The sequence below is a fragment of the Talpa occidentalis genome, unplaced genomic scaffold, assembly GCF_014898055.3.
Source record: "Talpa occidentalis isolate TD23 unplaced genomic scaffold, MPIMG_talOcc4v2.1 talOcc4.7, whole genome shotgun sequence".
NCBI classification, from domain to species: domain Eukaryota; kingdom Metazoa; phylum Chordata; class Mammalia; order Eulipotyphla; family Talpidae; genus Talpa; species Talpa occidentalis.
In genome coordinates, this window is record NW_023605083.1 from 204055 (window position 1) to 231643 (window position 27589).

General features: G+C 69.9%; 2 protein-coding genes across 2 annotated transcripts in view; both read right to left on the reverse strand.

Moving 5' to 3' along the window:
- Window positions 1-20738, reverse strand: part of EHMT1 (euchromatic histone lysine methyltransferase 1) — a 33710-nt gene extending 12972 nt beyond the window's left edge. The window contains 11 exon segments of the mRNA XM_037491700.2: window positions 429-574; window positions 2714-2839; window positions 3515-3635; window positions 4276-4353; window positions 7111-7299; window positions 7405-7541; window positions 8682-8853; window positions 9589-9715; window positions 9717-10065; window positions 14061-14127; window positions 20707-20738. Coding sequence (XP_037347597.1) covers window positions 429-574; window positions 2714-2839; window positions 3515-3635; window positions 4276-4353; window positions 7111-7299; window positions 7405-7541; window positions 8682-8853; window positions 9589-9715; window positions 9717-10065; window positions 14061-14127; window positions 20707-20727 — 1533 coding nt within the window. The 5' untranslated portion in view covers window positions 20728-20738.
- A 1556-nt stretch (window positions 20739-22294) lies between these two features.
- On the reverse strand, window positions 22295-27142 carry ARRDC1 (arrestin domain containing 1). Its single transcript, XM_037494246.2, is given in 9 exon segments — window positions 22295-22571; window positions 22640-23072; window positions 23168-23217; window positions 23220-23343; window positions 23434-23616; window positions 23707-23861; window positions 23936-23986; window positions 24278-24388; window positions 27025-27142. Coding segments are annotated over 9 exon segments (1290 nt in total). The 3' UTR covers window positions 22295-22506.
- Between the last annotated feature and the right edge of the window lie 447 nt (window positions 27143-27589).

The following is a 27589-nucleotide window of genomic DNA, read 5'->3' on the forward strand; positions in this document are numbered from 1 at the left end:
AGGCCCCGGCCCGGCCCACCCGTGGGCGCTGCCGCCTCGCCCACCGCCGTGAGACCCTGCACCCCCACACCGGGGAGACCGAGGCCGCAGCCGCCGGCCAGGCTGAGGGCAGAGGCCCTCGGTGGACAGTGAGCAGAACACCTTCCCAGAAATCAGCCCGCCTGGTCCAGGGGCTGCCCTGGCAACCAGCCCTTCATTAGCACAGGCCCGTCTGAACGGCACCTATGGACGCGTCTCAGGCTCTGGTGTCTGACCAGGACGGAGGACAAGAGATCAAAAGCCACCCGGGGGCCAGAGAGCAGGGTCCCGGGCAGGGGCATGCACACTGCCCTGTGCGCAGACTGCCCGACAGCGGGTCTGCGTCCGTCAGGCTCCGGCCTCAGGGGGGGGAGGGCCGCGTGGGGGACTCTGGCACGAGGGGCGCTCACCTGGTGGTCCACGCTCTCGGTGGCCATGCACTGGCTGTTGGCCAGCGTGCTGACCTCCCGGCTCTTGGGAGTCTCCATGCGGCAGCTGCACAGGGGCACCTCCTGGAGGCCGTCCGACTCGGCCGCGCCAGGTCCGCTGGCCAGCCCTGGAGGTGCAGACACAGGTCAGTGTCCACAAGCCCACAGCAAACAGGCTGACCGCCCAGGCTCACCCGGCAGAGGCTGGCCGGGGCGGGGTGGGAGGGGGCGGATGGGGAGGGGAGGGGCTTCAGGCTGCCCCTCCTGCAGCGCAGGCTCTCGGCAGCCAGGACACGGCCCCTGCCTGTCACAGCGGCTGCTGCGCCCAGTGGTCAGTGCACAGATGCAGCACCGCCGAGAGGACAGCAGCACCTGTCCCTGGACCAGGCCCACCACTCACAGTCACCCCTCCATGCGCCCAAGGCTGCAGGGGACAGGCCCGGTGTGTACCCCGACTCTCCCCGCTGCCTGAGGGGCCCTGCCAAGAGGAAGGGCAGCCCCGTGGCCAGCGGAGGGTCCTGCCTAGGCGGTGGCCAGTGGACAACCTGACTTCAAAATGAGAAAGACAGGCCTCCCCGGTGGCGTAGGTGGTTGAGCGCAGCGCTGTGAAGCCATCCGCAGCCTCTGCAGCGCTGCTTCGATGCCGGCTGGCCTTGGAGCAACCCACGTGGCGCGGCAGACCTCTCCCTTCTCCCCGCTGCCCCTCAGCAGTGTGTTTCGTCCGTCTGCCTGTTCTGCTCCCCGCCCTGTCTCTGATGAATCCTCTCACCCTCCTGCACCTCTGGCCTGTACCCTGGTTCTCATATAAGCGAAATAAAACTTTAAAAAATAAAAATAAAAAAAGAAATGAAATGAGGACGACGCCAGGCCACAGTCAGGGCCCAGCGTCTAAGCCTCCTGAGGGGACTCCTGTCCCAGCCGCGGCCACCAGGACCTCCAGAGCGGCCAGCTGCGCGCCCTCCTGCTGGCGCCGCCTCTTGGGCCTGCGCTGCTGCCCAGCTCCTGCTGGGTTCCTGAGCGTGTGACGTCCGCAGACGGGCTCCCCCAGGCAGGGGGAGGCGCAGGGTGCGGGGACGCTGAGTGGGGCTGGAGGGAGGGAGGACGTGGGCAGCCACTGGCTGCCCGGCCTTGGGCTTGCCCAGAACTCCTGGCTGGGCCGTGGGGGAGCCCGTGGGGAGGCAGCCGTGGTGGCCTTTGTCTTGCCTTTGCTCCTTTCCTCCCAGACCTCCTGGCCCCTCTGGCCCTCTCCTCTGGTCTCCGCCGGAAGGCGCCCTAGACACAGTCTCAGCGCCCGCTTTATGCCCACCCTGTTTGGCTGGGCATGTCCCCGGGAGGGACGGGCACTTCCCGGGGAAACTACGCTCTTTCTCTCCCTCCAGGGACGGTCTCTGCGCAGTCTCACACACTGGGGTGTGTTCTGTGACTTGATGCAGCAGACAGCAGACCGCGTTCACAGCAGGCAGATGTGGGGGACCCCAGGTGTCCCCTTCTACCTGCTAACACCCCCACAACAAGCGCACGAAGTCTGTTTGGCTCAGGGCACCCCAGGGGGTGGCTCTAGGCTGGTGGGCGGAAGCAACACCCCGAGAGCAGCCTCAGGCTCAGGGCCCTGGGGTGGGCCCGCTGCTCCCGCCCTGCCCTGCCCTGCCCGCCGCCATCCCAGGGCGAGAGGCCCGGTGGCCACTGCCCTCGGCAGAAGGGCCGCCCGAGAAGGGAGCGTCCCTGCCTGCCTGCACCAAACCCACGCCTTCCGAGACCAAGCTGCGGGCAGCTGTGAGGACTGGACACCGTGCCCGGCCCTGAGGCAGGACAGCCTCCCCCGCCTCCAGCTGGAGGTGTGGCTTCCTGAGCCAAAGAGGAGTGTCAAAGTTCCTCTGGTGCTCAGACGCCTGACAAGCTCGTCCCTGACCTCTAAAAGACGGTGACCCCGAAGGAGGGCCCTCCCGAGTGGTGCCGCCGCGTGGACATCAGCAGCTACGGGACCTCGCACTGCCCCAAGTCACGCTCCGAGCTGACTTCCCAAGAGACCTAGGTGGTGCCAAATCTCTGGCTGGGGGTACAGGTGTCCTGGTGGGGAGGCCTGGCGGGGGAGCACACGTGTCCTGCACTTGGGCCAACGCATCGAGGCCGCAGGACAGCTCCTGCCCCCATGACGGCCGAGGCTGCTGCACCCACGGGAGCCGGCCCCCAGGCCTCCTGGCTGGCCCGCGCAGGCTCCGGACTAGGTGGGCTGAGCTGTCCACGGGCCCCGCGGGGCTGGCCATCACCTTCTGAGGGCAGCGTGCCCGTGACCCGCAGATCCAGGGAGTCCAGGGACACCTCCACGTAGCCCGCGCTGTCCCCCAGGGCACCTGGCTCCACGCTTCCTGAGGGCGAGGCGCACACGTCGGGCCCTGCGGGCGAGAGCCCCGTCAGTCAGCGGCCCTAGGTCAGGCCTGCACCACCGGTCACTCCCTATGCGCAGGCAAGGCACCGGCACCGGGCGAGCTGGCAGAGCTGCCGTGGAGGGACACAGCAGAGCCTGCCCTGCCCAGGAGCCCAGTGGTGGGCAGAGCCAGCCGTGGGCGAGCACAGGGGCCCCTCCAGTTGCACAGCCCCTGCCCAACGGCAGCCCAGGGGGCGCCTGGAATCACCTGCGTGTCTCCAACAGGTACTGCTTTAAAGCACTGGAGCCCCGTTCAAACGACACCTGCACATGAGCCCAGCCCCTCACCACTTACCGTGACTCTTTCTCTGCCCAGGTGCCCCGCAGAGCAGGCATCACATTCGCTTGACACACAAGTACACATACTCACCTGCCTCATGCTCACCTGCCACAGGCTTACCTGGGCTCGTGCTCACCTGGGCACATGCTCGCCCGGGCATGCACTCGCCTGGGCATGCACTCACCTGGGCACAGGCTCACCTGCCACGCACTCACCTGGGCACATGCTCGCCCGGGCATGCACTCACCTGGGCATGCACTCACCTGGGCACAGGCTCACCTGCCACGCACTCACCCGGGCACATGCTGGCCTGGGCATATGCTCACCTGCCACGCACTCACCTGAGCATGGGCTCACACTCACCAGGCACACTGCTTGGCTTCTTTTTACTCCTCCTCCGCCTCTTCCTGGCGGGCTTGACCCAGGGGCTGTCTGGCTTTCCCCTCCTCTTGAGGAACTTCTTCTTGAGGCTGGACTCAGAGCTCTGGGGACCAGAGGGAACGGGCCGTGAGGCACAGGTGTAGTTCCGGCTTCGGGCACCTGACACTGTTTTCTCACAAAACGAAAGCGCTGCCGCGCCCTGGCTCCTGGACTAGAAGATTAACCTCGCCTCTCGACCCTCCGGGCCCCGCTTTACGGGCACCTATCTCTTCCCCACGCCACTCCAAGCTCGGTTACTTCACAGGCAAGAGAAAGAGAAAAAAAGAAGCCAAGGAAACTAAAATGAAGCTCGTAAGTCAAATACGTCGTCGGAGTCCTGCGCCAACAAAGCAGCCCGAGCACGCCCGGACCTGCGGACTCAAAGGCCTCGGCGCAGCACCGCCCGCCCACGCGCCGCTGGCCAGGGCAGTCGGGCCCGTCCTGAGCCTGGTGCCCGCCTCCAAGGCCGCAGAGGGAGGCGCCTGACCACAGGGTCCACGCCCCGCACCGCGCCCTGCCCCGCGCCGGCCTCCCCGGGGCCCCCGCACAGGAACCCAGGGCCGCCGTCCCTGTCCTGCCCGTACCACCACACACGGGCCAGCACACCGGCCCCGCACGCCCCGGGCACCGTTCCAAGGCCGCCGGGTCCGGCCCCCACGCACACGGCCGGGCTCTGCACCACACGGGCGGCGCCGCACGGTTACCAAGTCGGACTCGTCGTCCTCCTCCTCCTCCTCCCCGGTGCCGGCCGACTCCTGCTCCTCTTCAGACTCGGCATCCACCTGAGCCGGCGGCACAGCCAAAGAGAAACAAAGACCAGTCAGCGCGGGCGGCGCCGAGAAGCGCCCCGCCGGCCGGCAACCGGGCGGCCGCGGCCTGGGGAGCAGGCGGCAGGCGAGGCCTGGGCCGGTGGGCACCGAGAGCGTCCCAGCCAGGCCCAGGGGGGCGCCACGTGGGCTGTTTCCGGGGGCCCTCGGCAATGAGCCTCCTGAGACTTCACCCCCGGGGCCAGACCGCCCAGGACGGCCTCTGGCGGACAAAGGCAGCGCTTGCCTGCGGGCACCGCCCCCGGCAGGCAGCCCCCCAGGCCTCGCCGCAGCTGCCGAGACCCTCCCGCGTGGCCCTGGGTGTCCGTGCTGCAGGAGGCCTTCCTCCCCGGGGTCACGACCCCGGCACTGGCGTTCCCGTGAGAACACATGAAACCCTGTGGAAAGCTCTGGGTGACAGCTTCACTGCGCTGTCGCTCACGGAGCCTAAAACGCGTCCTTCCTGACGGCCCGGCTTTCCGCGTGGCCAGCACTAGGCAGCCCGCCCTCCCCAGCTCCAGGGCGGAGCCTGCACCTCGTCCCGGCGTCTAATTCCCAGCGACGGCCAGCACACTGTCCAGGAACCTCTGCTGAGGAGCTCGTGGTCTCTGGACCGGCGGCAACCCGTTCTCACCACAAACAGGCTCTCGCGGACACACAGGCGTGCGAGCGTGCCCCCACCGGCCACCCGCCGCCCACGGTCCAGGACAAAGGGCGCCGGCTCTGTTCTCAGACCCTCATCACAGGGAGCCGCAGAGCACCTGCTGCCAGGAGCCCTGGGGGCGGCCAGCGGGGAGTGGGCGCTGTCCCAGCATCTGCACTTCTCAGTTTTTTTCTGTGTGGAGAAGCCAGAAACGCGGGGGCGGGCAGGCGGGCAGGAGCACGTGGCATGGCTGACTCTGGCGCAGCTGAGGGGGGCTCCATGCTCGGCAAACTCCCCAGCCCAAAAGCCCATGCGCCGTGGGGGCCCAGCTGCACAGAGGGGTGTGCGGGGTCTTCTCCGGCCAGCCCCGAACGCCCTGAGCTGCCGCACCCGGACATGTGCTTTCCGGCAGGGCTCTGCCCCCACATGCTGGACCTTATCTAAAATGTTTCCTTTAAATGTTCATGAGATCGTTTTTGCTTCGAAAAGGTGGCACTTGCAGTTGCCAGCGAAGAGTCGGGCCAGCAGCCCGGCGCCCACCTCGGCAGCCTGCCCGGAAAGCGGGCGTGGGTCACAGGGAGGCCGCGGCGGCCGTCGCTGCAGGAGCCAGCCAGGCCGTGGCCCAGAGCCGAGGCCGCCCAGGTGGGCGCAGCCACACAGGGACGCTCAGGAGTGCCCGGACGCCCCGCACTCCCAGGTCTGCAGGGGACAGAGAGCTCCTGTGGACGGGGTTTCGTCCTTCAATGTGCTCCACCTGGAAGATGAGCCACAGCGTGTCCCGGGGCGGGAGTCATGCGACAGGAGTGGCCGCAGAGCCCCTGGAAACGGGCCCTGGAACCCCCGTCCAGGGTTGAGATCCTGAGTGTGGAGCGGAGAGTGGAAGGCAAGTCACGTGGGCCAGTCCCACAAACACAACACCCCTTTGCTGAGTAAAATAAGCCACAGGAGAGGAGTTGTCCATGCACACGTGGTGACCCAGTCACACAGGGACAGAGGTCAGGAGGCCACGCTGTGGCAAGGGGGTGGGGGGTGGCTGTGCGGCCCAGCGGGCTCACGTAAGCGGAACCGAGGATGCGAAGGCTTCAGACGCGGTGCCTGGGCTGGGCGGTGGCAGGGCCTGGCCTGGGCCCCTGGGCCGGGCCCCACCTGCTCGCAATCACCTCACTCCAATGAGAAGGGCCTGATTTCCAAGACCAGCTGGGGCGCCGGGCTCTCCCACCCACTGGGCATCCCACAGCATCCGCGCAGGTCAGCTGTCCCCACACCCTGTTTCCTGGCTCCGGCCTGCCCAGCGCCCTCGATGCACCCTCCTAGGGGCCGGCCCTGCAGCTCCGCAGCATACCAGGCCCCCCGGTGCAGACACGGGGCTCCCCACGACAGAGTCGCACAGTGGACACATGTGCATCTGCCCCACACCTGACCACAGAGGGGCTCCACATGGGTCAGGTGCTCGTGGGCCAAACAGGAAACAGCAACTTCCCAATTGCCAGTGCAAGCTTTTGCCCTAACGCGAGCGCAGAAGCCAGAGGGACACAGACCCTGGCTCTGGCAGGGCCGGGCAGTGGGGGCTGTCCAGCCCACCTGCAGGACAGAACCCCTCCCACAAAAGGGGACACAAAGAAGCGGCGTTTCTGGACGACTCATTTTTAAGCTCCCTTTGCAACCTCCAACGTCAGCATCTTCTAGCAACTTCTAACAATCACCTGAAAACGTGAGCAACCGTGATGTTTGCCCCAAACCTTGGAGAGCAGAAGTGCCGAGACCAGCTAAAGCGAACCCGACACGACCTCACGCTGAGAAAAGGCACATCTGGGCCTAGGGCCGCAGGTCTGGGCTGAGGGAGCTGCGCGGGAGCAGAACTGGCCATGCACCCAACAGCCGGCCCTGAGCCCAGGGCTCCCCAGGAAGGCAGGGGCAGCAGAGCCCCACCCACAGGCACTGCCCCAGCGCCGCTCAGCCTCAGCCCCCAGCACGAGGCCACGCCTAGGGAGGCCAAGCCACACGGGCCCGAGAACTGGCCATCCAGCAGCGCAGGGAGGCTCTCAGACCGGTCTTCACGCTCACTGTCCGCGAGGCCGCGAGGGGCCTACCTTCGGGGGCCGGTCAGTCTCGGACATGCTATCCCTGGAGGTGCGGCTGTCCTCCGTGGGGAAAGCCGCGGCCTGCTCGGCACCATGGTCCTCGTCCTCGTCCAGGTCCTCTGAGTCCTCCTCCTCTGAGTCCAGGTCCAGGCTCTCCCCGTTGACGTGCAGGGCGCCGCTGCCCAGGTCCTTCTCGCCCTGGGACATGCGGAGCCCCGGGTCAGGACCTGGGGGGCCCAGGCCCCGTGGGCAGCCCCAGCAGACGCCTCAGAACCGCCCGCAGGGATGCAGCCGCAGCCTCACCTTGGCGTCCGCGGCGGGGTGGGCCAGGCCCTGGAACATCTCCATCACCGTCCGCTGCTTCAGCACTTTGGTCTTCTTCTTGGGAACCAGGCTGTAGGTGCCCATTCTCCGCTTCTTCTTCCGGGACACTGCAGCCGCTGAAACGGAAGGCAAGCGGGCCAAAGAAATAGGTCAGAAGGAACAAGACAGGAAGAGAAATGCCCCGAAGGGGCATCTCAGGGGCCAGTGACCGCCCACGAGCCTGTCCTGCACACGCGGGTGGACTGCGAGCTCCTGGGCCTGGGAAGGGAGCTGGCGGAGGGGCCCCTGGGCCAGGACTGCGGCTCGAGCACCCGCTCTGGCTGTGGAGCGGCTCTGCTGGAGCGGGGACACGCGTCTGTCTCAGACCGGAAAGGCTGATCCCCCCGCACAGCACACGCTGACCGGAGCCCCGCAGAGCTGCTCGTGCCAGGCAGGGCGGGGCCGAGAGCCCAGGGCCACAGGGAGGCCGCGGCGGCCCCGATGCTGCCGGTAAATTTGGCAAAATGCAACAGAAGCCAAACTTGCAGTGCAGGGCATCACCCCACAGGAAGCGGCGCAGAAGGAGGAGGAGTCAGACCAGTCTCCACCAAGGGGTCTGCACCCCAAGGGCGCAGGCACCTCAGCACCAGGCAGGTGGCCCCAAGCAGACCCACAGGCAGCGCTGGGGCCTCCTTGGAAGTGACATAGGCCATGGCATCTGCACCCCCACAGCAAGAGTGTGTCACCCCCGGGCCCCTGCTGGCCTTGGGACACCCAAAGCAGTGGGCAGCAGAGACAGAAGGGCAGGAGCTGGGGACCAAGCCCCTTCCTTCACATCAAAACGGGACCAGGCGTGGCCTGCCCAGCCTCCCACGCACACCCTGGCGCAAGGCAGCCAAGCCCAGACAAACACCACTGGGTCCAGTCAGCGACTCCCGGGGGATCAGCCCTGGAGACAATGCCCCAGCTCTGGAAAGGCGCCCAGCAGCCGCTGGAGGGCAGGCCCTACTGGGCTGTGGCAGGCACAGCGCCCACGGCTGCTCGGAGCACTGAGGCGGCCCCAGAGACCCCGCGCCTCAGGGCACCAGCACACACAGCCACAGTTGGAGGGCTCGTCCAAGCGCGGGGAGACACAGCCGGCCGGCTCCCGGGGTCCTGCCTGCGGGAGACGCCACCTCCGCGAGGCGGGGCAAGTCCTCCCTCCCGCAGGGCCGGGCAGGAGGGGGCGGCCCCTGCATCCAGTCTCCCCCGGGACCCCACCGCGAGCCGCGCCCTACCTGTCTGCGACCTGGCGGTGGCCACGTAGCACTGGTTCTGAGGTAGCGACTGGTGAAGGGCCGGGTAGGGGGGCAGGAGCGGCTGCTGCCCGAAGTCGGCAACGCTGGCGCCCAGCTCCTCGCTCGGCTCCTCAGGCCCCCGTGTGTCCCGGGTGTCCCGGCCCGCCGCGTGCTTCAAAACAGAGACGCCGGCGACTCAGCAGCGTGGGGCCTGGCCAGGCTCCGGAGCGGCCACAGGCTGAGGGTGCCGAGAGGCGGGCGCTGGGGGCCAAAGCCGGCCCCGGGAGTTCGCCACAGCCAGCGCCACGGGGAGGAAACACCCAGAAGGGCCGTGGCTAACACCAGCGGAGCCTCTCCCCGCACCGGCCTGCAGCGACCGCCGGGCCAGGCCCCGACGCTCCGTGAGGACCCCCAGCCTGATCCACCCTCTGATGGACTCAGGCAGGGCTTAACCACACCCCAAGAAGCGCGGGGTCCTCCCCGACAGCGGCCCGTGCAGGGGTGCAGAGGGGAGAGCCGCCGGCCGGACTTGACCCAAGTAAGGCTGCGCAAGGGGCCTGCGGGCAGGCGGGACGCCTGGGCGCAGGGGCCTGAGTGCCCCAAGGACCAGCACCGACAGGGACTGGCCCCCAGACCCGCACGGGCTCGCCGGCCAGAGGCCCCGGGCGAGGGGCAGGGCCAGGCAGGAGCCGCTGCGGGGTGCGCGGGCAGGTGGGGGCAGGCGGCGCCCCGAGGGCCAGCGTGACACTCCCCTGCCGGCCACGCCCTCAGGGCGCCCAGCGGCGCCCCCGCCCCGCCCGCACGGGAGCCCGCAGGCCACCAGCCCGGGCCGCGTAGGACGGACGAGGCCGGGCGCAGCCCCGGGGTGTCCCCGCCCGCGCGCCCCGCCCCGCCCCGCGCGCATTACCGGGCCGGGCGCGGCCTTGGGCATGGTCTTCCGCGCGCGGTGCACCTTGGCGCCGGGGGCCGCGGGCCGCCTGTCCTCCGCCGCGCGCGCCGCGTCCCCGGGCTTGGCGGGCGGGGCGGCCGCGGGGCCCGCCCGGGGTCCTGGCCCGGCCGGCGCCCGCGGGCAGCGTCTTGGCGGCGTGGCCGGGCAGCGCGGGGGCCGGGGCGGCGCGCGGGGGCGGCGCGGCCGGCGCGGGCCGGCCCGGGAAGAAGCCGTTGCTGCCGGCGGCCGGCGGCGCGAGCCCGTCGGCGCGGACGTGGTTCTGCGGCCCCGGCTCGGCGTCCCGGTCCGGAAGCCCGTTCTCCGCCGCGAGGGCCGCCTCGGCCGCCGGCTCGGCCGCCGCGTCCTCGCAGGGCCCGTCCGAGTCTCCATCCGCGGCCGCGGGCGCCGGGCCGCCCTGCTGCTCCGCCGCGCCGTCGTCCGCCGCCATGGGGGCCGCTGCGGACAGAGGACCGGGTCAGGGGCGGCAGCGGGAAGGCGCGGGCGCTCAGGGCCCTCTGCGCCGGGAGCCGCCCCAGGGCCGCCCGCCCGCAGGCCCCGCGCGCCACCGACTCAAGACGGAGAAGCGGGGCACGGGCAGGGCCGGGCGTTTTGGGGGGAAACGAGAGCAAGGCTTTGGGATGCCCGCCAGAGCCTGCGCGGACCCCAACACGTGCCCTGCGGACGCAGCCGGACCAGGCAGCCCCCACCCCAGCTGGGCCACGGCGCCCTCTGCCGCAGGAGGCCGGGCGGGCCGCCTCAGCGACACCACAGGGACCTGGACACACCGCCCGGGGCAGGACATCCTCTGGGCGCCGGGCCACGTGCAGGACGCCAGTGGTCAGACCCTACTCGGGCAGGCAGCTGCGCTGGCCCCGGGCATCGGCTGGGCGAGCAGGCACCGCAGCGGCACCCAGGGCCATGCACTGACCAGCAGGGCAGACAGGAGGGGGCCATCGCCTGCGGCTGCAGCGGCTCCGCTCCCACCCCAGAGCCCACAGTGCGGCGCAGGCAGGAAAAACAGGAGCTGGAGGAGCGGGACTGAGGCGGTCACTGCAAGGCCAGCAAAGGAGACGCCGGGTGTCCACGAGCCAGAAGGCACCCCAAGGAGGGCGGCTCAGAGCAGGCAGGGAGGCCTGGCCAGCAGGGGGCTCGAAGGGGCTCAGTGGGGGGGGATCTCGGTGGCCGAGCCCCTTGCAGGGCTGAGTCTGGTCGCCGCACAGCGAGGTCCCGGCACAGCGTGGCCGGCCCGAGGGGAGGCCCTCACAGCCCACAGGCACTCCCGGAAGACTGAGGAGAGGCCACACGGAGTGGCAAGCCATCAAGTACCTCAGAGGAGCCCATGCAGCCGCGGGTGAGAAACGCCAGCCCCCAGCAGCAGGACTCACAGCTGCGGGCCAGGCGAGCCCCAGGCACGAGGAAGGGGCGGCCTCCCCCGGCCTCACAGGCCTCTCCAGGGCGCCCCTCGGCCAGCTCCAGCATTAGGCGCAGCCCCCAGCAGGCGGGGGCAGGCAAGCTCCACCGGGGCGGTGGGCCCCAGAAGGACACACACGACCGGGGCTGACCGGGGCGTCTGCGTGAAACAGCAGCCAAGGGTGGGCCCTCCCTGGCACCAAAACCTCTGGCAGAGACAGCCGGGGCCAGGTGGCCCTTTAGAGAGCCCTGGAGAAAGGACACCCACTCTGAGGTGGCAGACTCCCCAAAAGCAGAAAGAGCGCGTCCCAATCGAGCACAGGGCCGCCCACCTAATGGCGACTCAGACAGAGGCGCCCACAAGGATCCAGGGTACAGAGACCCTCCCCCATACCAGCCACGGGGGCCGAGCCCCACGCCAGGTGAGCCAGCAGCCGCAGCACCCACGGGGGGACACTAGCTGGGCAGGCGCTGCGGGCGCATCTCCCACCTCCCAACTAAATCCCGTTTGCCCGCCCCCGCATCCTTCCACTCTGGGGCGGGAGGCCCCCCCAACCCTGGCCATGTGCAGCCCCGCTGCCAGCACCAGGCTGACCCCGCCACCCCACCCGACTGTTGAGGTGTTGATCAGTTGTAGCTCCCGCCAGGGTCACTGCCTCCTCACTGACCCTTTGTCCTGTTGGCCTGTCCGTAGCTGCAACTAGGGTGTCAGGCCCCCACGATTACTCTGCTGCCGCCGAGGTCACTCCCGGAGCCATCACGCCCATGCTGTGCCCCGACACCCACCGTGTGCTCGTGCGTGACACGCTGCTGCTGCTGGGCACATGAGGCTCATGGCTGTCCGCAAGCGCCCGGCCCGTCTCCTACACCTTCGATGCCCCGACGCTCGTGGGACCCGAGGGGCGGCAGCTGCCCCCGCCTGTTTCTGCCGCGGGGCTACTAGTCTGGAGGGTGTGGTCTGGCCTCCAAATCTGCACGTCTGCAGAGCTACGCGTTTCCCATTGCCGCAAAAGCCGGGTTTATTTTGTGACCCGGCAGCACGCTTGGACCTGTCTGTGTTAGACAATTACGGGAACACAAACGTTGTCGCCGTGTGGGAGGTTTCTTCGGTGTTTTCAGTTTATCTCTGTTTTGCTTCTCCCCTCTCCGCGCTGTCGTCCCCCGTCACAGCACCCCCCCCCCGCCCCCGTCCAGTGTCTTCTGTGGTGTTGGTCTCCAGGCGGCCTGAGGCCTGAGGCCTGCATGAACACTGGCGGTCACGTTTTCACCCTCTCCTCCCTCGCTATTTATTTCAGGGGTCTCGCTGCTCCCAGAGGTCTTCTTGTGTGGTAAGAGCCCCTCCAGCATTTCCCACGAAGCAGCGCACGGTGGTGCAGTCTTCTGTTTTCTGCCTGTCAAGCTCTTAGCTCACCTTCGATGCTGACCGGCAGACAGCAGGCCCACCCGCTCCGGCTGCAGGCCCTCTCCTGCCGGGGCTCACACACGCGCCATTCCCCCTTGGCCTTCAAGGTTCCCGCCAAGAAGCCTGCAGCGAGCGTGCGTGGCCCTGCACAACGCCTTTCTCTGCACTTCTTGTACGGTCCTCCCCGCCGATGGGCAGCAGCGGGGGAGGCCTGCCCTCACCTGGGGGTGCCTCCTGCACCTGCTCTGTGGGCCTCCTGGACTGGGGCGTTTCCCTCCCCAAACTAGAAGGCACTCAGCATCATTTCTCTAAATAAAGCCTCCGCCTGCCTCTCACGCCCTCCTGTGCCCGTGACGCAGGTGCTGCTTCTCTGGGAACACGCACAGGCGCTTACACTGGTATTTATCCTCCTTGCTGACCCTCGTGATGGCCGCCGCCGCGTGCTCCTCTCCTCGCTCCACCCACTGCTGTGGCCCAGCGCTGCGCCTCTGCCCACCCAGCAGCGGCCATTGGCTATTTGACGGCTACTATTTCCACTGGAAGCTTCCTCTACCCTTGTAACTGTCGTGTCGCTTAAATGCTCTTCTCGTTCCAACATAGTTAGGACCGTGCCTTAAACTCGGCTTCAGGGACGTGACCTACTGACAGTCCTGCTGGGCTCAGATCTCGCAGGGTCTTGATCCAGCACCTGGAGTGTGTTCACCTGTCTCTGCGTTTGTAGTTCCTAAACTGGACGCGTGACCTTTTATTAAGAAAACAGATTGGGGGATCCAGGCGGGGTGTTGCTTTATACACCAATGTGCCTCTGCTCTGAAGTTCCAGAGCTTTCTGACGGTGGGGCCAGGGCACTGGGGAGCCAAGGGGTGCTCTCAGAGAGGACCAGAGCGACATCTTCTAGGGGCCCAGGTGCCTGAGTTGACACGGCGGCCTGCAGCTGACGCCACCCCTCAGCCTGCAGGTTCTGGGATCAGTGATGTCTCACCGGGTGGCCCACAGCCGAGCGGTCTGCGCTGGGCCTCAGGAAGCACCAGGATCCACCCGGAGGCCCTGGCACACAGGTCCAGCAGCGCCGACTCAGGAGGCCAACGGGAGGACCCCGGCGCGTCCTTCAGCACTCACACACAGAAGTCCCAGACCTGCCCGCGCCCAGCGACATTACAGCCGGGCGAGCCGGAGGCCACAGCACTCCCGGAGTCAGGACGCTGCTCTCCGGGGTGACCTGCATGCCTCGCACATGGCCTGCATCACTCTGTGGGTCTGGGTGGGTCTGAACGCAGTGTCCACCACCACAGTGCCACACCAGACAGTCCAGCCCCAACCCTGCACAGATGCCCCTTCCCAGCCCCCTCCAGCTCCTGGCAGCTCTGCAGCCCCCTCCACGCCTCGCCACGCAGCTGCCTTCTGCCAGGTCACTGGCCCAGCATGGAGTCTGCCCTCGCGAAGCATGGCCACGCCCCTGCTGCTATGCTGCGCCCGCGGTGGGGGGCCCAGCGGGCTGCGGGTGGTGGCTGCCGCTCTCGAAGTCTCCCTCCTCGAGCAGGTCCCGCAGGGCCTAGTGTCCGGGCAGGGCGAGGAGCAGCCGCCCAGCAGCCTAAGAAGCAGGGGGCAAACGCCAGGCCCTAGCCAGGCCGGGCCTTACCTCCCTCCGCCAGTAGCTCAGTGCGCGCGCAGCAGTCCTGCGTCGCCTCCCCCTTGGCCGGAACTGCCTGCAGGAGGAAAGGACAGTGTCACCCTGGGTGCTGGAGGGAGGCCCGAGCAGGCTGCCACCCGCCCTCAGCCCACACGGGGCCAGGAAGAGCTGTCCCGCAGGGAGGGCTGCTGCACGGCCGGCCAAGGCCCAGGCAGAGAGCCGGGGAGTGGGTGCCCAGAGAACATGCTTGCGGGTCACCGAGTGAGAAATTCAAACGCTGGGGCTGCCATCACAACGTCAGGTTATTTCCAGCATCCACAACCCACAAACCGCCACAGACCTGCCCGCTCGCCCAGCGGCCCCTGGGGTGGAGCTGCACCCAGCAGGTCCCTCAGGAGCAGCAGCCCAGCGGGTAGGGGCCCGGTCACCACGAGCCCCGCCACATGGGCCAGTGCCACAGGCCCCAGGATCTAGGGTGTGAGCCCACAGCCCAGGGCTTCTGGACCAACCCTCCCAGGAGGCGCTGCAGCTTGAGCTCCCGTGGATTCCCCGAGGCCTGGGGCCACAGGCAGAGCCCCTTGAAGCCGTGCAGAGGGGGAGCTACCGGGGCCTCGCGGCACAGCCCTGTCCCAACCCTGCGGTGCGGGTGCTGCCCCTTCGGGTGGGGATGCCTGGGGCACGGGCGCTCAGGAAGGAAGGACGCGTAACCACGTGGAGCAAGCCAGACGTGGGCCCACAGGAAGCCTCGGCCCCACACGCCTCTGTGTGGCTCCGGGAGCCGCCCGGAATCCGGGCGACAGGGCCGTGCCCAGAGGGGACCTCAGCCCGACACGCGCGAGACCCGGCAGGTGGCCGCAGGTCTCTGCAGCCACTTCAGAGACACTCCTGAAAAGCGCCCCGGGGCCCTTCACGCTGCCGTGTGCCCAGTCCGCTGCCAGGAGCCCGGCCGCCCGGAGAGGCAGGCGCAGGCCGGGCCCGGTCCCCCCGGCCACGCACGAGGACCCCTTGACCGGTGGGGAGCCGCGGGGCATCAGCTCCAAGCAGATCCCGCCCCCTGGCGCCCGTCCCCCAGCCTTTCCAGCAGCGTGGCCCCCCCACTTTCCATAATGCGAACACGAGGGAGAACCTCGAGTTTCTGGTGTGAGATGGACCCGTCCGGCTGTTCCTGGCGTTGACTTTCTCTAAACACACGTGTGTTTACTCGGCATGAGGACAGAGAACAGGGGGCCAGGAAGGCCAGAAAAGCGCTTTCAGTCCAGGGCCGTGGCAACCCCGGCAGGACAACTGTGCCCCCTGACCTCCCTTGGGGGGCCGGGGGCCACACAGGCCAGAGTGGGGGTGGGGTGGGGAGTGTCCGCTGCCCAGGGAAAAGGCGCCCTCCTGTGGTTACAAGCGGAAGCCCAGGCTGCGCATAAAAACCAAGATGTTTTTAAATAAACTTCACCAGATTTCTATCAAATGTAAAAACTCCCGTGCGACAAAGAGCACCGTCAAACACATAGGCTGAGGCCCATGATGGCACTGGCGGAAGCTCGGACACAGTAAGGTGAGTGGGGCCTCCCTGGGGATGCAGGGCTTAGTCTCAGGCTGTCCAGCCACTGTGGCCTGAGCTCGACCCCTGGCCAGGGAGCTCAGGGCGCAGCAGACCCCTCCTGTCTCCCTGCTGCTCCCCTCAGCAGTGGGTCTGCCTGTTTCTGCTCCCCACTCTGTCTCTGGGGAGTCCTCTCACCCCCACCTCTGGCCTGCACCCCAGCTCTTCCACATAAGTTTTCTTTTTTTTTTTTTTAAAGATTTACTTATTTATTTATTTATTTATACATGCACTGGCCACAGTCAGAAGTCGGGAGGGTGAGAGAATTCACCGGAGCCAGAGCGGGGAGCAGAGCAGGCAGAAGGACCGAAGGACACTGCTGAGGGGAGCAGCGGGCGGCAGGAGAGGTCTGCGCGCCATGGGGGACCCTCCTCCGGTGGCCGGGGAGCAGCCGGGGATCGAACCTGAACTGCAGAGGCTGCGGGCAGCTTCGCAACCCAGCGCTCAACCGCTGCGCCCCCGGGGAGGCCCTCTTCCACATAAATCTTTAACTGACAACGCACAGCAGTGTCGATGAGTGTTCTGCTGGCTACCACGCCTGCGGCTTACCCGGGCGGTGGGCAGGGCTGGCACTGCCCCAGTGGCCTCCAGGAGGGCGATGCCCAGGGAACAAAGCACAAGGTCCCCACCATGGGCTGCCCCAGTGGGGTAAAGTGCCCCAGGAGCACAGGTGCTGAACAGGCACGTGGCAAGGGAGCCAGAGCACGGGCGCAGCCGTGGAGACACCAGCCGAGCACCGCCAGTGGCTGGCAGGGGAGGGAGAGGCACTGGGCACGGCGCGGTGGGGTGGGCGCACAGGCCGGGTGCTTGCTCCACCAGGGGACGCCCACTCCCAGCGCCCCAGCAGACCCACGGGCGGGCAGACAGGCGGGCACCGGGCAGCCGCGGGACGCTCAGAGAGCGCGTGCAAGGCAGGCAGGCGCCGCCTCATGCAGCCCAGACACACAGGCGGCCGCGGGGCAGCAGGGACGTGTGAGATACAGGTGTGTCTTCCCGTGCAGGTGGAAGAAACACCACAGGACACGCGTCCGGGTCCCACATCCGGGGCGGGTAGCACAGGCCGCAGCCCAAGAGCAGCCCCTCTGCGCCGGTCCCTGGGGGTCCCACCAGGGTGTCCGGGGCTCACAGAATACCCACAGCTGCAGGCGCGGGCTCCAGGCTCCACAGCGGCCGTGGCCTCACCGGGCGGGGGAGCCACACGCGCACCGGTCTCGGGGCTTCCCCGAGCTACTCAAGGCAGCCGCCCCCAGCCCAGGAGAGTGGCAGCTGCCTGCCCCCCCCCCAGGGCCAGTGCTCCAGCAGGAGCGCCAGAGACTCCCCCACCGGTGGTCAGCCTCGCCGCCTGACGGAAGCCCCACACGGCACGACCCGGCCCTGGTCCCGCTTTCCAGAGACAGCCCGTGCCCGGACGTGCACGCAGGCCCCCAGCGCTCAGGGAGCCGGGCCCGCTGGCCACACCCCAGCGCTCAAGAGCCGCGCCTCTTTGTGTGACACTTTGTAATTATTTTTTCATTCCACTTTTTTGATAATTAAGTGTTTTCCTGCCAGCCTCCCAGCCCCCAGCACCCCTGCCTGCCACGTACCTGGTAAAACCCCAATAAAAGCCTGAAAAGCCACCGAGGCTCCGGCCACAGGGCTCCTGCTCCGTCCCTTGCTGCCGCCACAATGCGGAACCGCGAAAGCCCGAGACCCGCAGCGGCAGCCCCGGCCGGCACGGGAAGCCCGGGAGAAAGCCCAGGCACCGCCGCGCCCCCCACCCCCCAGGCGGCTTTGCCCAGGCCGGGGAGGGCAGCCCCTGGACACGGGCGCGGGGAGGGAGACAGCCACCCGAGAAGGAAGCTGGGCCGCTGACGACGAGCGCCAGAGCCACAGCACGGTGAAGGGCTGACACAGACCCCCCCAGACAAGGCCGAGGTGGAAACCCCGGGACGCTCCGTGGGGCCGCCGTGAAGGGGTTTCTGGGAGCCCTCTGGCGAGGGGCGAACAAAAAATACACAGTGGGGACGACCTCAAGCTGAAAGGCTTTAATTCAACTCGAGAAGCTGGAAGGGCAAAGACACCCCCGGGACGGGAGGCCCCGAGGCTGCAGAAAGCTTACAGAGCTGCCAGTTACCCAGCGCGGGCCCCGCCTGGGGGTCCCCTCACGCCCCGAAAACCAAGTTTGTCTCCACCCTCCGGCACCCGCGCCCCTCAGCTGCTGGACTGCTGGGCTGTGTGCTGAAACCCAGGGGCGCTGGCAGAGGGAGGGCGCCGAGACCGCCAGCCCACGTCCGCCGGACTCTCCCGACCCGCGCCTTTCAAGGGCCTGGGGCCAGCAGCCGAGTTCACTGGGGCCGGGGCGGGGCTGGGGGGCCTCTGCACCTGCTACGCCAGGGGCACCAGCTCCTGTTCTGCGCCAGCAGGGAGGCCGAGGGCTCCTCTGCCAGGTGGGGCCCCTCACGCCGCGCGCCAAGGGAAGGAGCCGGCTCCACCACCCCTAGGGGCGCCCGCGCCTCTTGGACCCGCACCTTTTCCCCAGCGCTCCAGGCAGCCGGGGCAGTGGCTGGCTGGGGGGGACCGGAAAGCACACACCCCAAGCCTCAGCAGCCCGTGCTCTCGGGCCCTCCCGAAGAGCAGGAAACGCGCTCCCACGCCCCGGGTCCCGCCTCGGCAGAGCACAGAAGCCCAATGGCCCTGGACTGGACGTTTAAAAACACTACCCTGCCCCTTTTCAAATCCAAAAGTTGAAGTTTTTTTAACACCTACGCTAAAATAAAATAAAAGCGAAGCAGTGAACGAAGCAGCGAACGGGAGACTCCTCCCTCGGCCTCCCCGAGACGCGCTGGGGCTCAGGCCTCAGAGGAGGCAAGCAGGGGGCCCGGAACAGGGCCCTCAAAGCTGCCCTAGCCCTAGACACGCTCGATGAGACAGGGGCAGACACACAGAACACGTGGCGATGGCGCGGGGCCGAGGCAGGGAACCAGGGCCCCGGCCCCCACTCCGCGCCCAGCACTGGGGTCTCCGACAGCACCAGGCCGCAGGGCTGACCCCAGAACATGGCCCACACGCCAGGCCCGAGGCGGCCGAGGGCCCGAGATGCTGGCGAGCGTTGGCAGGCTGGCGCCTGCTCCTCAGGCAGCCGCAGGCAGGAAAGAGAAGCATCGCCTCCGCCGAGGAGACCCTTGAGACCCCGCATGTGACCAGGGAAGGTGGTGGGCGGTGGGGACTCCACCCTGCGCAGAGCAGGGGGGCCGGAGAGGGGCCCGAGAGGGCTGACCCCCCAGGGGCGCGCGGAGCAGCGGACTTGGCCCAGGCCTCCCCGCAAGCGCACACCGTGGACGTTCCTCCCCACCCGCCTCCCGGAGGCCAGCCCCGCAGGAGGGGACGCAAAGCAGGAGCAGCACCCGGGCAAGCAGGGAAGCGGGCATCAGCGCCCCAGAAGACCCAGAGGACCCCAGCACCCGGCCCAGGCCTCCACGGGCACAGGGCGGAGGCGTCCAAGGGAGGCAGACAGCGAGCACAGAAAGTGGCTGGCACCAGCGGGAAGGGGCAGGGATGCCCGGCCTTCCCCGTCAGCACCCGGGAGATGGCCCAGCGTGGACGGAGACCAGGGACACGAGAAAGAGGAACGTGGGGACGGAGAAAACACGGGAAAGAGGCGCTGGCCACGCTGAGAGCAGTCAACAGCAGCTCGGGGACTGGCGAGGAGGGGGCCGAGGCCGGGAAGCGTGAGCAGCCTCAGAGAACAGAGGACGTGGAGGCACGGCCGGGACCGGCGCTTCCCTATGAGAACCGGACAGCAGCGAAAGGTGTTTCCAAAAAGTAGAGCAAAGGGGGCCTCCCTGGGGACGCAGGGGTTGAGGCGCAGGCCGTGAGGCTTTCCGCCGCCACCACAGCTCGAGTCCATCCCCGGGCAGGGGGTGACCCACAGGGCCGCCTGTCCCCGCCGCCCCTCAACAGACTGTCTCCGTGGATCCGCCTGTCCTGCGCCCCGCTGTCTCTGGGGAGTCCTCTCACCCCCACCTCGACCCTGCACCCCCGCTCTTGGATGCACAAATAAAAGAACACTTAAGAAAAAAAGCCCAAGAGACGCGGGGGAGAAGACCGTGAGCTGAGCGGGAGCCCCACGCGGCTGGCAGCGCGGGCGGCCCACCCCGAGGACGCTGGCGCGGGGCGGGGGCAGTGCCAGGGGGGCAGTGCCAGGGGGGCAGTGCCAGGGGCTCCGCGTGGCGCTGAACTTCCAGCACGAGGGAAACTGCAGGCGCTGCGGGCCGGGGCGTCCGCCCGCCGCGCGCTCCCCTCCTCGCCGCCGCGGGCGCCCGGGAAGCCGGGGCAGAGGACAGGAGCCCAGGCTGCGCGGGCGGCGGCGGCCCGCAGGCACGTCCCCGCGGGCAGCAGCGACGCCCGGGCCAGGGGGCGGCCAGGCCCACGGGGGCGCGGCCGGCGCGGCCCTGCGCGGCCCCGGCCGGAGGGCGCGCGGCGCGGGGAGCGGCCGCTCCAGGCGGGGCGGGCGCGGCGTCACGTGGAGGCCGGAGCAAGGTCGGAGCCGGGAGCGGCCCCCGGGGGCCCCGCGCGCGGGGGCGGCGGCCGGGGCGGGCCGGGCGGACCCCGACCTCCAGCCCGGGAGCCCGCGGCGCGCGCCGTCGGGCCTGGGGCGCACCCCGGCCGCGGGTCCTCGGCGGAAGGCGGCCCCGCGCCGGGCGAGCGCCGCGTCCACGAGCTCCAGGCGCGGCCCGCGGCGAGGAGGCCCCGCCGGCGCGAGAGGCGCCCGGTCGCCGGCCCGGACGCGGCGCGAACAAAGGAGCGGCCGGCCCGGCCCGCCCGCCCCGCGCGCCCCCCGGCGCCCGCCCGCCCGCCCGCGCCCCGCGCCGGCGCCCCAGGCCGGGCCGGCCCCGCCGCCCACAAAGCGCCGCCCGCGCGGCCCGGACGCGGCGCCCCGGCCCGGCCTGAGGCGCGCGGCGGCGGGGCGGGCGCGGCGGGCCCGCCCGGCCCGGCCCGGCCCGGCCCGGCCCGGCCCGGCCGGCCCGCCCGCCCGCCCCCGCCGCCCGCCCCGCCGCCCGCCGCCCGGCCGGGCCCGCTGCTCACCTCGGCGTCGGCGGCGGCCATGGCCCGGGCCCGCAGCGTGGCCCCGCCCCGCCCGCGCGCCATCGCCCCGCCCGCGCCTCGCGGCCCGCCGGGAGGACCGCGCACTGCGCCTGCGCCCGCGCCGGCGTGCGCGGCCCCGCGCCGGCGTGCGCGGCCCCGCGGCCCGCGCCGGCGCGCCCGGCCCCCGGCCCCGGCCCCGCGCGGCGGCGGGAGAAGGGCCCTGGGCGCGGGCGCGCCCCGCGGGAGGCGCGCGGGAGCCCCAGTTCCCGCAGGGGGCCCCTCTTGAGGGCACGTCTGCCGGGGCGTCCCAGGTAGGAGGCGCGGGCCGGCCCGCCCCCAGCTGCCCGCGCCCCCCACCGGGACGCGCGCGCTGCCCTCGCGCCGGGACCCCGCGGCCGTGGGACCCGCGGGCGCGCGCAGGAGTCACCCCAGGAGCCCGCGCGCCCCGAGCACCGCCTGGCGGCCCGAGACCGGGTCTGCATAGAGGCGGGAGACCCGGGGATCCTTTCCCAGGCCCCGCGCCAGGAAGGGGGTGCTCGGGACCAACGTGCCCACCGGCATCAGGCCAGGCCCGGCGCGGGCGAGCCCTCCCCACGCGCCTCTGGAAGGGCCCTCAGGCCACCCAGGTGGCGAGAGGCGGAGACGGTCCCTCGAGGCCTCGCCACCCGCAGCCTCTGCAGAGGTCGCGCGGGTGCCACCGCCCCCCCCACTCCCTGGCCCCACGGTGGTGGGGGCTTAGCCGGGGTCGGGCGGCCTGCAGGGATGCCTCGAGCAGGCAGGGTTGGCCGGGGGCAGGTGTGCAAGAGACACAGTGGACTCCCCAGGCTGTCCCCCCAAGCTGGAGCCGCAGCCCGGTACGCTGGGTGACAGTGGGGAGCCTGGCCGCGGGAGGGCAGCCACCCCAACCGCCTGGCACCCCGCCCCCGCCCCAGAGCAGGAAGTAGGCTGTCAGCCCGTGGGGCGACCGCACCTCTGGCCCCACCAATTTGTCACAGAAGAGAGGACAGACACCCAGCAGGGCCTGCCCTTCAGTGAAGGGCAGAGTCAGCGTGTGAAGGCAAAGCCTCGCCTCAGTGGCGGCCCTGCTGGGCGCTGGCAGGCCCTCCCCGGGCCTGGGCTTCTGCAGGCCCTTTGAGAGGTGTTGCCCAGCGGGACTCCCCCTTCTGGTGAGGTCCTCGGGCCCTGGACCCCAGTCCTTCCAAGTGAGTGTGGGCCGTGGGCGTGGACACCCCCACTGGGCGGGGGAGCCAGCCCCGGCAGGGGTGCCTGCAGGACCGTGGGGCCCGCCGGAACGAGAGGCTCCGCTGGGGAGGGACGGGGCGGCCTGCCTGCTACCATGAGGCTCCAGCTGGCCGCAGGGCCCGAGGGGCAGGTGCCGGGCGGGAGGCTGTGAGTGCATGACCGGCCAGGCCACGCACCCACTCGCGCGAGGTTTCAGACGAACACCAGGTCTCATGCACACACCCAGCCCCACGGCGCCTCCTTACTGAAAAGTCTGGTCCTGGGCTCCTGGTGGACCGTTTAGCACACCCACAGGGGAGCGAGGCGGGGAGGGGCACCAGGGGGAGGGGGCACTGGGAGGCGGGCCTGGGCCTGGCTCTACCACGAAGCACTTTATTCACAGACGCGTCCCCACCCCTGGCTGGGCGCAGGGCCTGGAGGCCACGGCTCTCTGGGGCTGGCGAGGGGCTCCCTGCTGCGGCAGGTCCTGAGTGGGCCAGGCCAGGCTGGAGCAAAGGCACAGGCCCCGGGCGTCCAGGCCCAGGGCAGGGTCAGCCCGCCTAGAGAGGCAGCGCAGGATCAGCTCCCAGGGGTCAGGCCAGGGTCAGCACCGCTGCAGCTCTGCTCATAGGACGGAGGAGCCTCTGTGGAGAGAGAGCCAGGTCCGCGCAGGCCGTGGCAGCCCCCCGTCAGGCCCAGGCGCGCCACTTACCATAGGGGCAGCTCCATGAGCAGTACTCGGGTGGGAAGATCACAGTGCTGGTGGGCACGGGCCCCCCAGAGCCCTCGGCAAAGTAGGGGACAGTGGCACCTGTGGAAATGCACAAGGGAGGGGGCAGGGGATGGGGGGTGGGGCTGCCATCCTGAGAACGGGGCTCAGGGGCACCAGGCACCGAGTGGCAGGCAGCGGGCGGTGGCTGCTGCTGTGGGTGGATCTTGGTGGACAGGGGGACGGGGCCTGTGAAGTGGGGACCCGCAGCCACGGCCTCGGCCTCCTCCTGGGGTGGTGCTGAGGGCACCAGCTGGGACGGGCCCTGGAGAGGAAACCCCAGGCCCGGCTGGGGGCTCAGGGGGACGTGGTTCACAGCAATATTGCCAATGAAGACCGGGAGGGTCACGGAGACTTCAGGCACCTTCAGGGAGACCTGGAGAGGATGGGTGGTGAGGGCCAGGCCCCCCCTCACAGCACCCAGCCTCCCTCCTGGCGGCGCCTGCCCCCCTACGTGCCCGCCCCCCGCACCTGCAGGAAGTAGTCCACATGGATGAGGCTGCAGCCGGGCAGGGCCGACTGGGCAGGGCGGGCACCAGCACCTGCTCCTGCCACCGCGCCTGCCTCCAGGCCTTCGTACCCGCACCTTCCACCTCCGCCACCGCCCGCACGTCGTAGATCCAGCGCTTGGCCTTGTAGGACACTTTCTGGGGAAGGGTCAGCCTGTGAGCTGGGCAGGGGCCCCCTCCCCTCTTGCAGGGCTGTGGGGTGGCCCGGGCAGCCAGAGGGGCGCCGACCTGCAGCAGACTGGCCACCACAGGGCTGGTGTCCTTGCCCGACTGGTTCTCGATGTCCACCTGCAGCCGGAGCACCTGCCCCACCACGTAGCCGCGGAGGTCGGTGCTGGCAGTGAGGCCCACGCTGCCTGTCTTCAGCAGCTTGTAGGAGAATTTCTTGGTGGTGGAGGCCACGTTGGGTTGCTGGGTGGTGGCAGCGACTGTGAGCCCACAGGATGCCCAGGGCCTGCCCAGCCCGGGCCCCGCCCGGGCCCCGCCCCCGGCCCGCCCCACCTCAATGTCCGGGATGGTGTTCAGGTTCAGCGGGTTCAGGACGTAGAATGCGAGGCTGCACTGGCGGTCCTTGCAGAAACGTGGGGTGTCGATGGTGGCCCGCAGCTGGTACACTATCCTCCCAAACGGGCCCTCGAAGGACGTGGGCACTGTGGCTGTAGAGAGAGCAGGCCTGGCACGACAATCCCCAGCCGGCCCACCCCTGCCCCCTGCCAGGCTGGACTCTCACCAGGAAGCAGGAACTGGAAGGGGAAGCTGTGCTCTCCAGCAGGCAGGCTCCCTGCGGGGACAGGAGGGTGTGGGTGGGGCCTCTGGCCCACCTCACACTGGACCTCAGCACCCCCCACTGCACGGTGCTGGGCGTAGGATGGGAGCAGAGCCCCCCAGCACAGAAGCAGAGCCCCTCAGCCACCCAGCCCATCAGGCGAGGCCCGCTGTCAAAGGGGGAACCCCACCAGGACCACAGCCTGGATGGGGTCAGCCCAGGCACTCAGGAGTCTCTAGCAATCAGTCACATACCCAGCCAGGGGCCGCCACGCAGGTCTGGGGCGGGCGGCACCCCCAAACTCACCCTTGTCAGCCAGCGATAGAGAGCTGTTGGCGTAGGTCTCCTCTGCCGCCCACGTGGTGTCATTGGCCTTGCCGGAGACCCTGCAGGCCCCCATGCAGCTCACACGGATGGCTGGGGGGCAGAGCACGCATGAGCCCAGTTCGGTGCTGGACTGGGTTCCTCCCTGCCCCTGCACAGGAACGTGGGCCAGGCTAGCAGCACCTGGGGCTGGACAGCCCCACCCCACGGGGCCTGGGGAGGTCAGTCGGGCTCCCTGCCCAGCCCCCACGTTGGATACTGCCGGGTAGCCAGGGCGGTGAGGCGCTGTCCAGCACAGGAGGCCCCAGAGGCCACCCAGAGACCCCTGGGCAGGACCTGCTTGCTTCCCTTGGGCCCCAGAGGCCCTGGGCCCAGCAGACCTGCGAAACCCCGCCCCCTGCAGGCAGTGCTCCTGACCACAGACAGGGCGTGGGCGGCAGACCTGACTGCCTCACTGCTGCCTCCAAGTCAGTTAGGCAGGAGGCCTCCTCCAGGAAACTAACTGCTGACCTCCAGTTGCAGGAATGTGGTCAGACCCGCCTGGGCAGGCCAGTGCCCAACAGCCTGGCTGGAGGGCAGGGCATGGCACAAGGGTCTGGCCTCCTACAGTGTAGAAGGCACCTGAGGGTGCCCCCCCCTGCGGTGGTTGGTAGCCAATTCCTCAGCCCCGCAGGTAAGTGTCCAGAGCCCGCTGAGTTGGGAGGGCAGCGGCTGGGCAGCAGGGAGCACAGCACATCAGGGCAGGGTGGGGGCTGTGATAGGTGCCACGGGCCCCCATCCCCCAGTGGGGCACTCAAGGCCATGGCTCTTCTGCAGGCCTCTGCTTCCCCCATCCGACAGCCAGACAGGGAAAGCCGACTCAGGACCCAATCTCTCTCATCGCCCTGGCTGGTGCAGGCTTCCTCCAGTCACCGCGGCCCGGGCCCCCTCCCCAACCCAGCAGCAGGGCCAGGGACCACCTTCTGCCTCCATGCCCGTCAGCCTCACCATCCCAATCCCGCAGACTTCTTGACAACTTCCCCTCGGGCCGGCCTGCGATTGTTGCCACCCTGGACATCTGGGCCATCAGGGTGCTCCCTCAGACCACTGCATGGAAACGGGGCAGAGGGTGCTGCCTGGCCGCAGGACAGCAGGGAGAGTCCCAGAGGGCTGCTCCGAGAACGGCGGGCGACAGGCATGCGGGGGCTCCCCACACTGGCCGACCAGGTGCAGCCTGGTGCTGCCAGTGACCACATGAGGAGGGCACAGGTGGCTGCCACCTCTGTCCAGACCACAGGCCATCACCCCGCAAGGAACGATGAGACCTTGTTAAGCCCCTCAGTTCAGGGGGGGTCAGTTACTCGGGGTGCCTTTCATGTAGCAGCAGGAAAAGGGAACAGGCATCGCGCCTCGCTGGGGTCAGGGGACGCAGTGGCTGCCCCATCTCTGGGTTGGCCAGCATCTGGTGTGTGGCACGTGGGGGAGGAGGGGAGAGAGGCGCCCGACAGTGGTCAGTCAGCAAGTCTGGACCTGGGGGGAACCGCCCTTAGTCTCACCCAGGTCCCCCAGGTGCCTTGGGGCCCAGCCTGGAGCCACAGCAGGCACAGCAAGTTCCTGCCCGGTGCACGGCAGCAGCCACAGGAAAAACAGCTTCGATGGACTCTGGGCTGCCTCAGACAGGCCCACACTCTGTGGCCTTCCTGAGGCCCCAGGGGCCACCCGAGCAAGTGGTCTCCACCCCTGCCCTGAAGTCAGCCCCATCCCCCTCCTCTGTGGGGGTCCCCCTGTCCCAGGCAGTGGGTCTGCTCCTGGGACCCGCACTGCAGGGCTCTGCAGCTGTGTTCTGGCAAAGGAGTTAAGGTAAGAAAAGCACTGGGGGCCACAGGGAGGCAGATCCTGAAGTGGCACGCACCCATCTTTAGGGCTTGGGGGGACTCCAGCCCCGAGAAACATGACTTCTGGAACTTCCCTCTAGAGCCACCACAGAGGCGTCCAGAGGGCAGCCTGGCAGCTGTGGTCTGGGCCAAGCGCCCCAAGGTGCAGAAGAACGCCCGGCAGGGACATGACACACGGCCTGGGCTGAGAGGCAGGGATCCAGCAGAGGTCACGCACCCTCTGTCCGGCACACCTGAGGGCCCAGGCAGCGCGTGAAGCCCCCGCCAGCGACTGGCCACACCCCGCAGCCCTCGCCAGCCCCCAGCCCCTAGTCCCAGCATCAGCAGAGGGGCAGGCCAGGAGCACGGGTCAGCGCCAGACGCCCACTGGGCCAGGCCTGGAGAATACGGGCGAGCCTGAGGCTGGGGGGGAGCCAGGGCCCAGTGCACCCGCCGGGCACACGCTGTCTGCAAGGACGCGGGCCTGCAGACGGGGCCTGGGCTGGGCCGGAGAGCCGGCGGGCCGGGCTCCAGGTGAGGCCCAGCAGGTGGCCGGCGCCGGAGCGCACGCGGGAGGCCGGGCCCTGCACGCGTCCAGGTCGGCGGGGCGCGCAGGGGGCCGCGCTAAGCCCCGCCCGGCCGCGGGGCCAGAGGCCGGACGCGGAAGGCAGGGGCCTCGGCCCGCCCGCGCCGCCCGCCGCCGCCCGCCCCGCCCCGCCTCGCCGCCGCCGGGGCCCGGGCGGGGCCGGACGCGCGCTCCGGGCGCGGGAGGGCGGGGGGCGCCCAGCCGAGCCGGGCCAGGCCGGGGCCCTCCCGGGGCCCGCCCGCCGCAGGTGCGAGTCGGCACCGGGGCCCTCCCGGGGACCCCGCGCACACCTCGGAAGGGCAGCGGCGCCCCCAGGCGCACGCGCACGGCCCCCGCCAGCGGCTCCCCGGGGCCGTAGACGACGCGCCCGTGGCTCAGGCGGATCTCGAAGAGCTGCAGCCGCCCCATGCCGCGCCCCGGCCGGGCGGACGCGCTCTGAGCCCGCGGCCCGCGGCGGCGCCGCCCGCCCGCCCGCGCCGCCCCGCCCCGCCGCCCCGCCCCGCGCGCCCCGCCCAATCCCCGGCCGCCCCGCCGCCCCGCCCCGCCCCGCAGCCCAATCCCCGCCCGCTGCGGCCGCCGCTCGCGCCCAATCCCCGCCCGCTCCGACCGCTCGCTCGCGCCCCATCCCCGCCCCGGCCCTGAGGCCGCCCCGCCCCGCCGCCCGCCTCGTCCAATCCCCGCCCGCCCCGGCCCTGCTCGCCCCGCCCCTAGACCCCCAATGACCGCCCGCTCCGGCCGCCCCACCCGCTGCGGCCCCAGCCCCGCCCCAGGCCCCGCCGCGCCCGCACCTGCCGGGCACCGGCGCCCGCGCCCGCGCGCTCCCCTGCCCGCGGCGGCCCCGGCGTCGGGAGGACG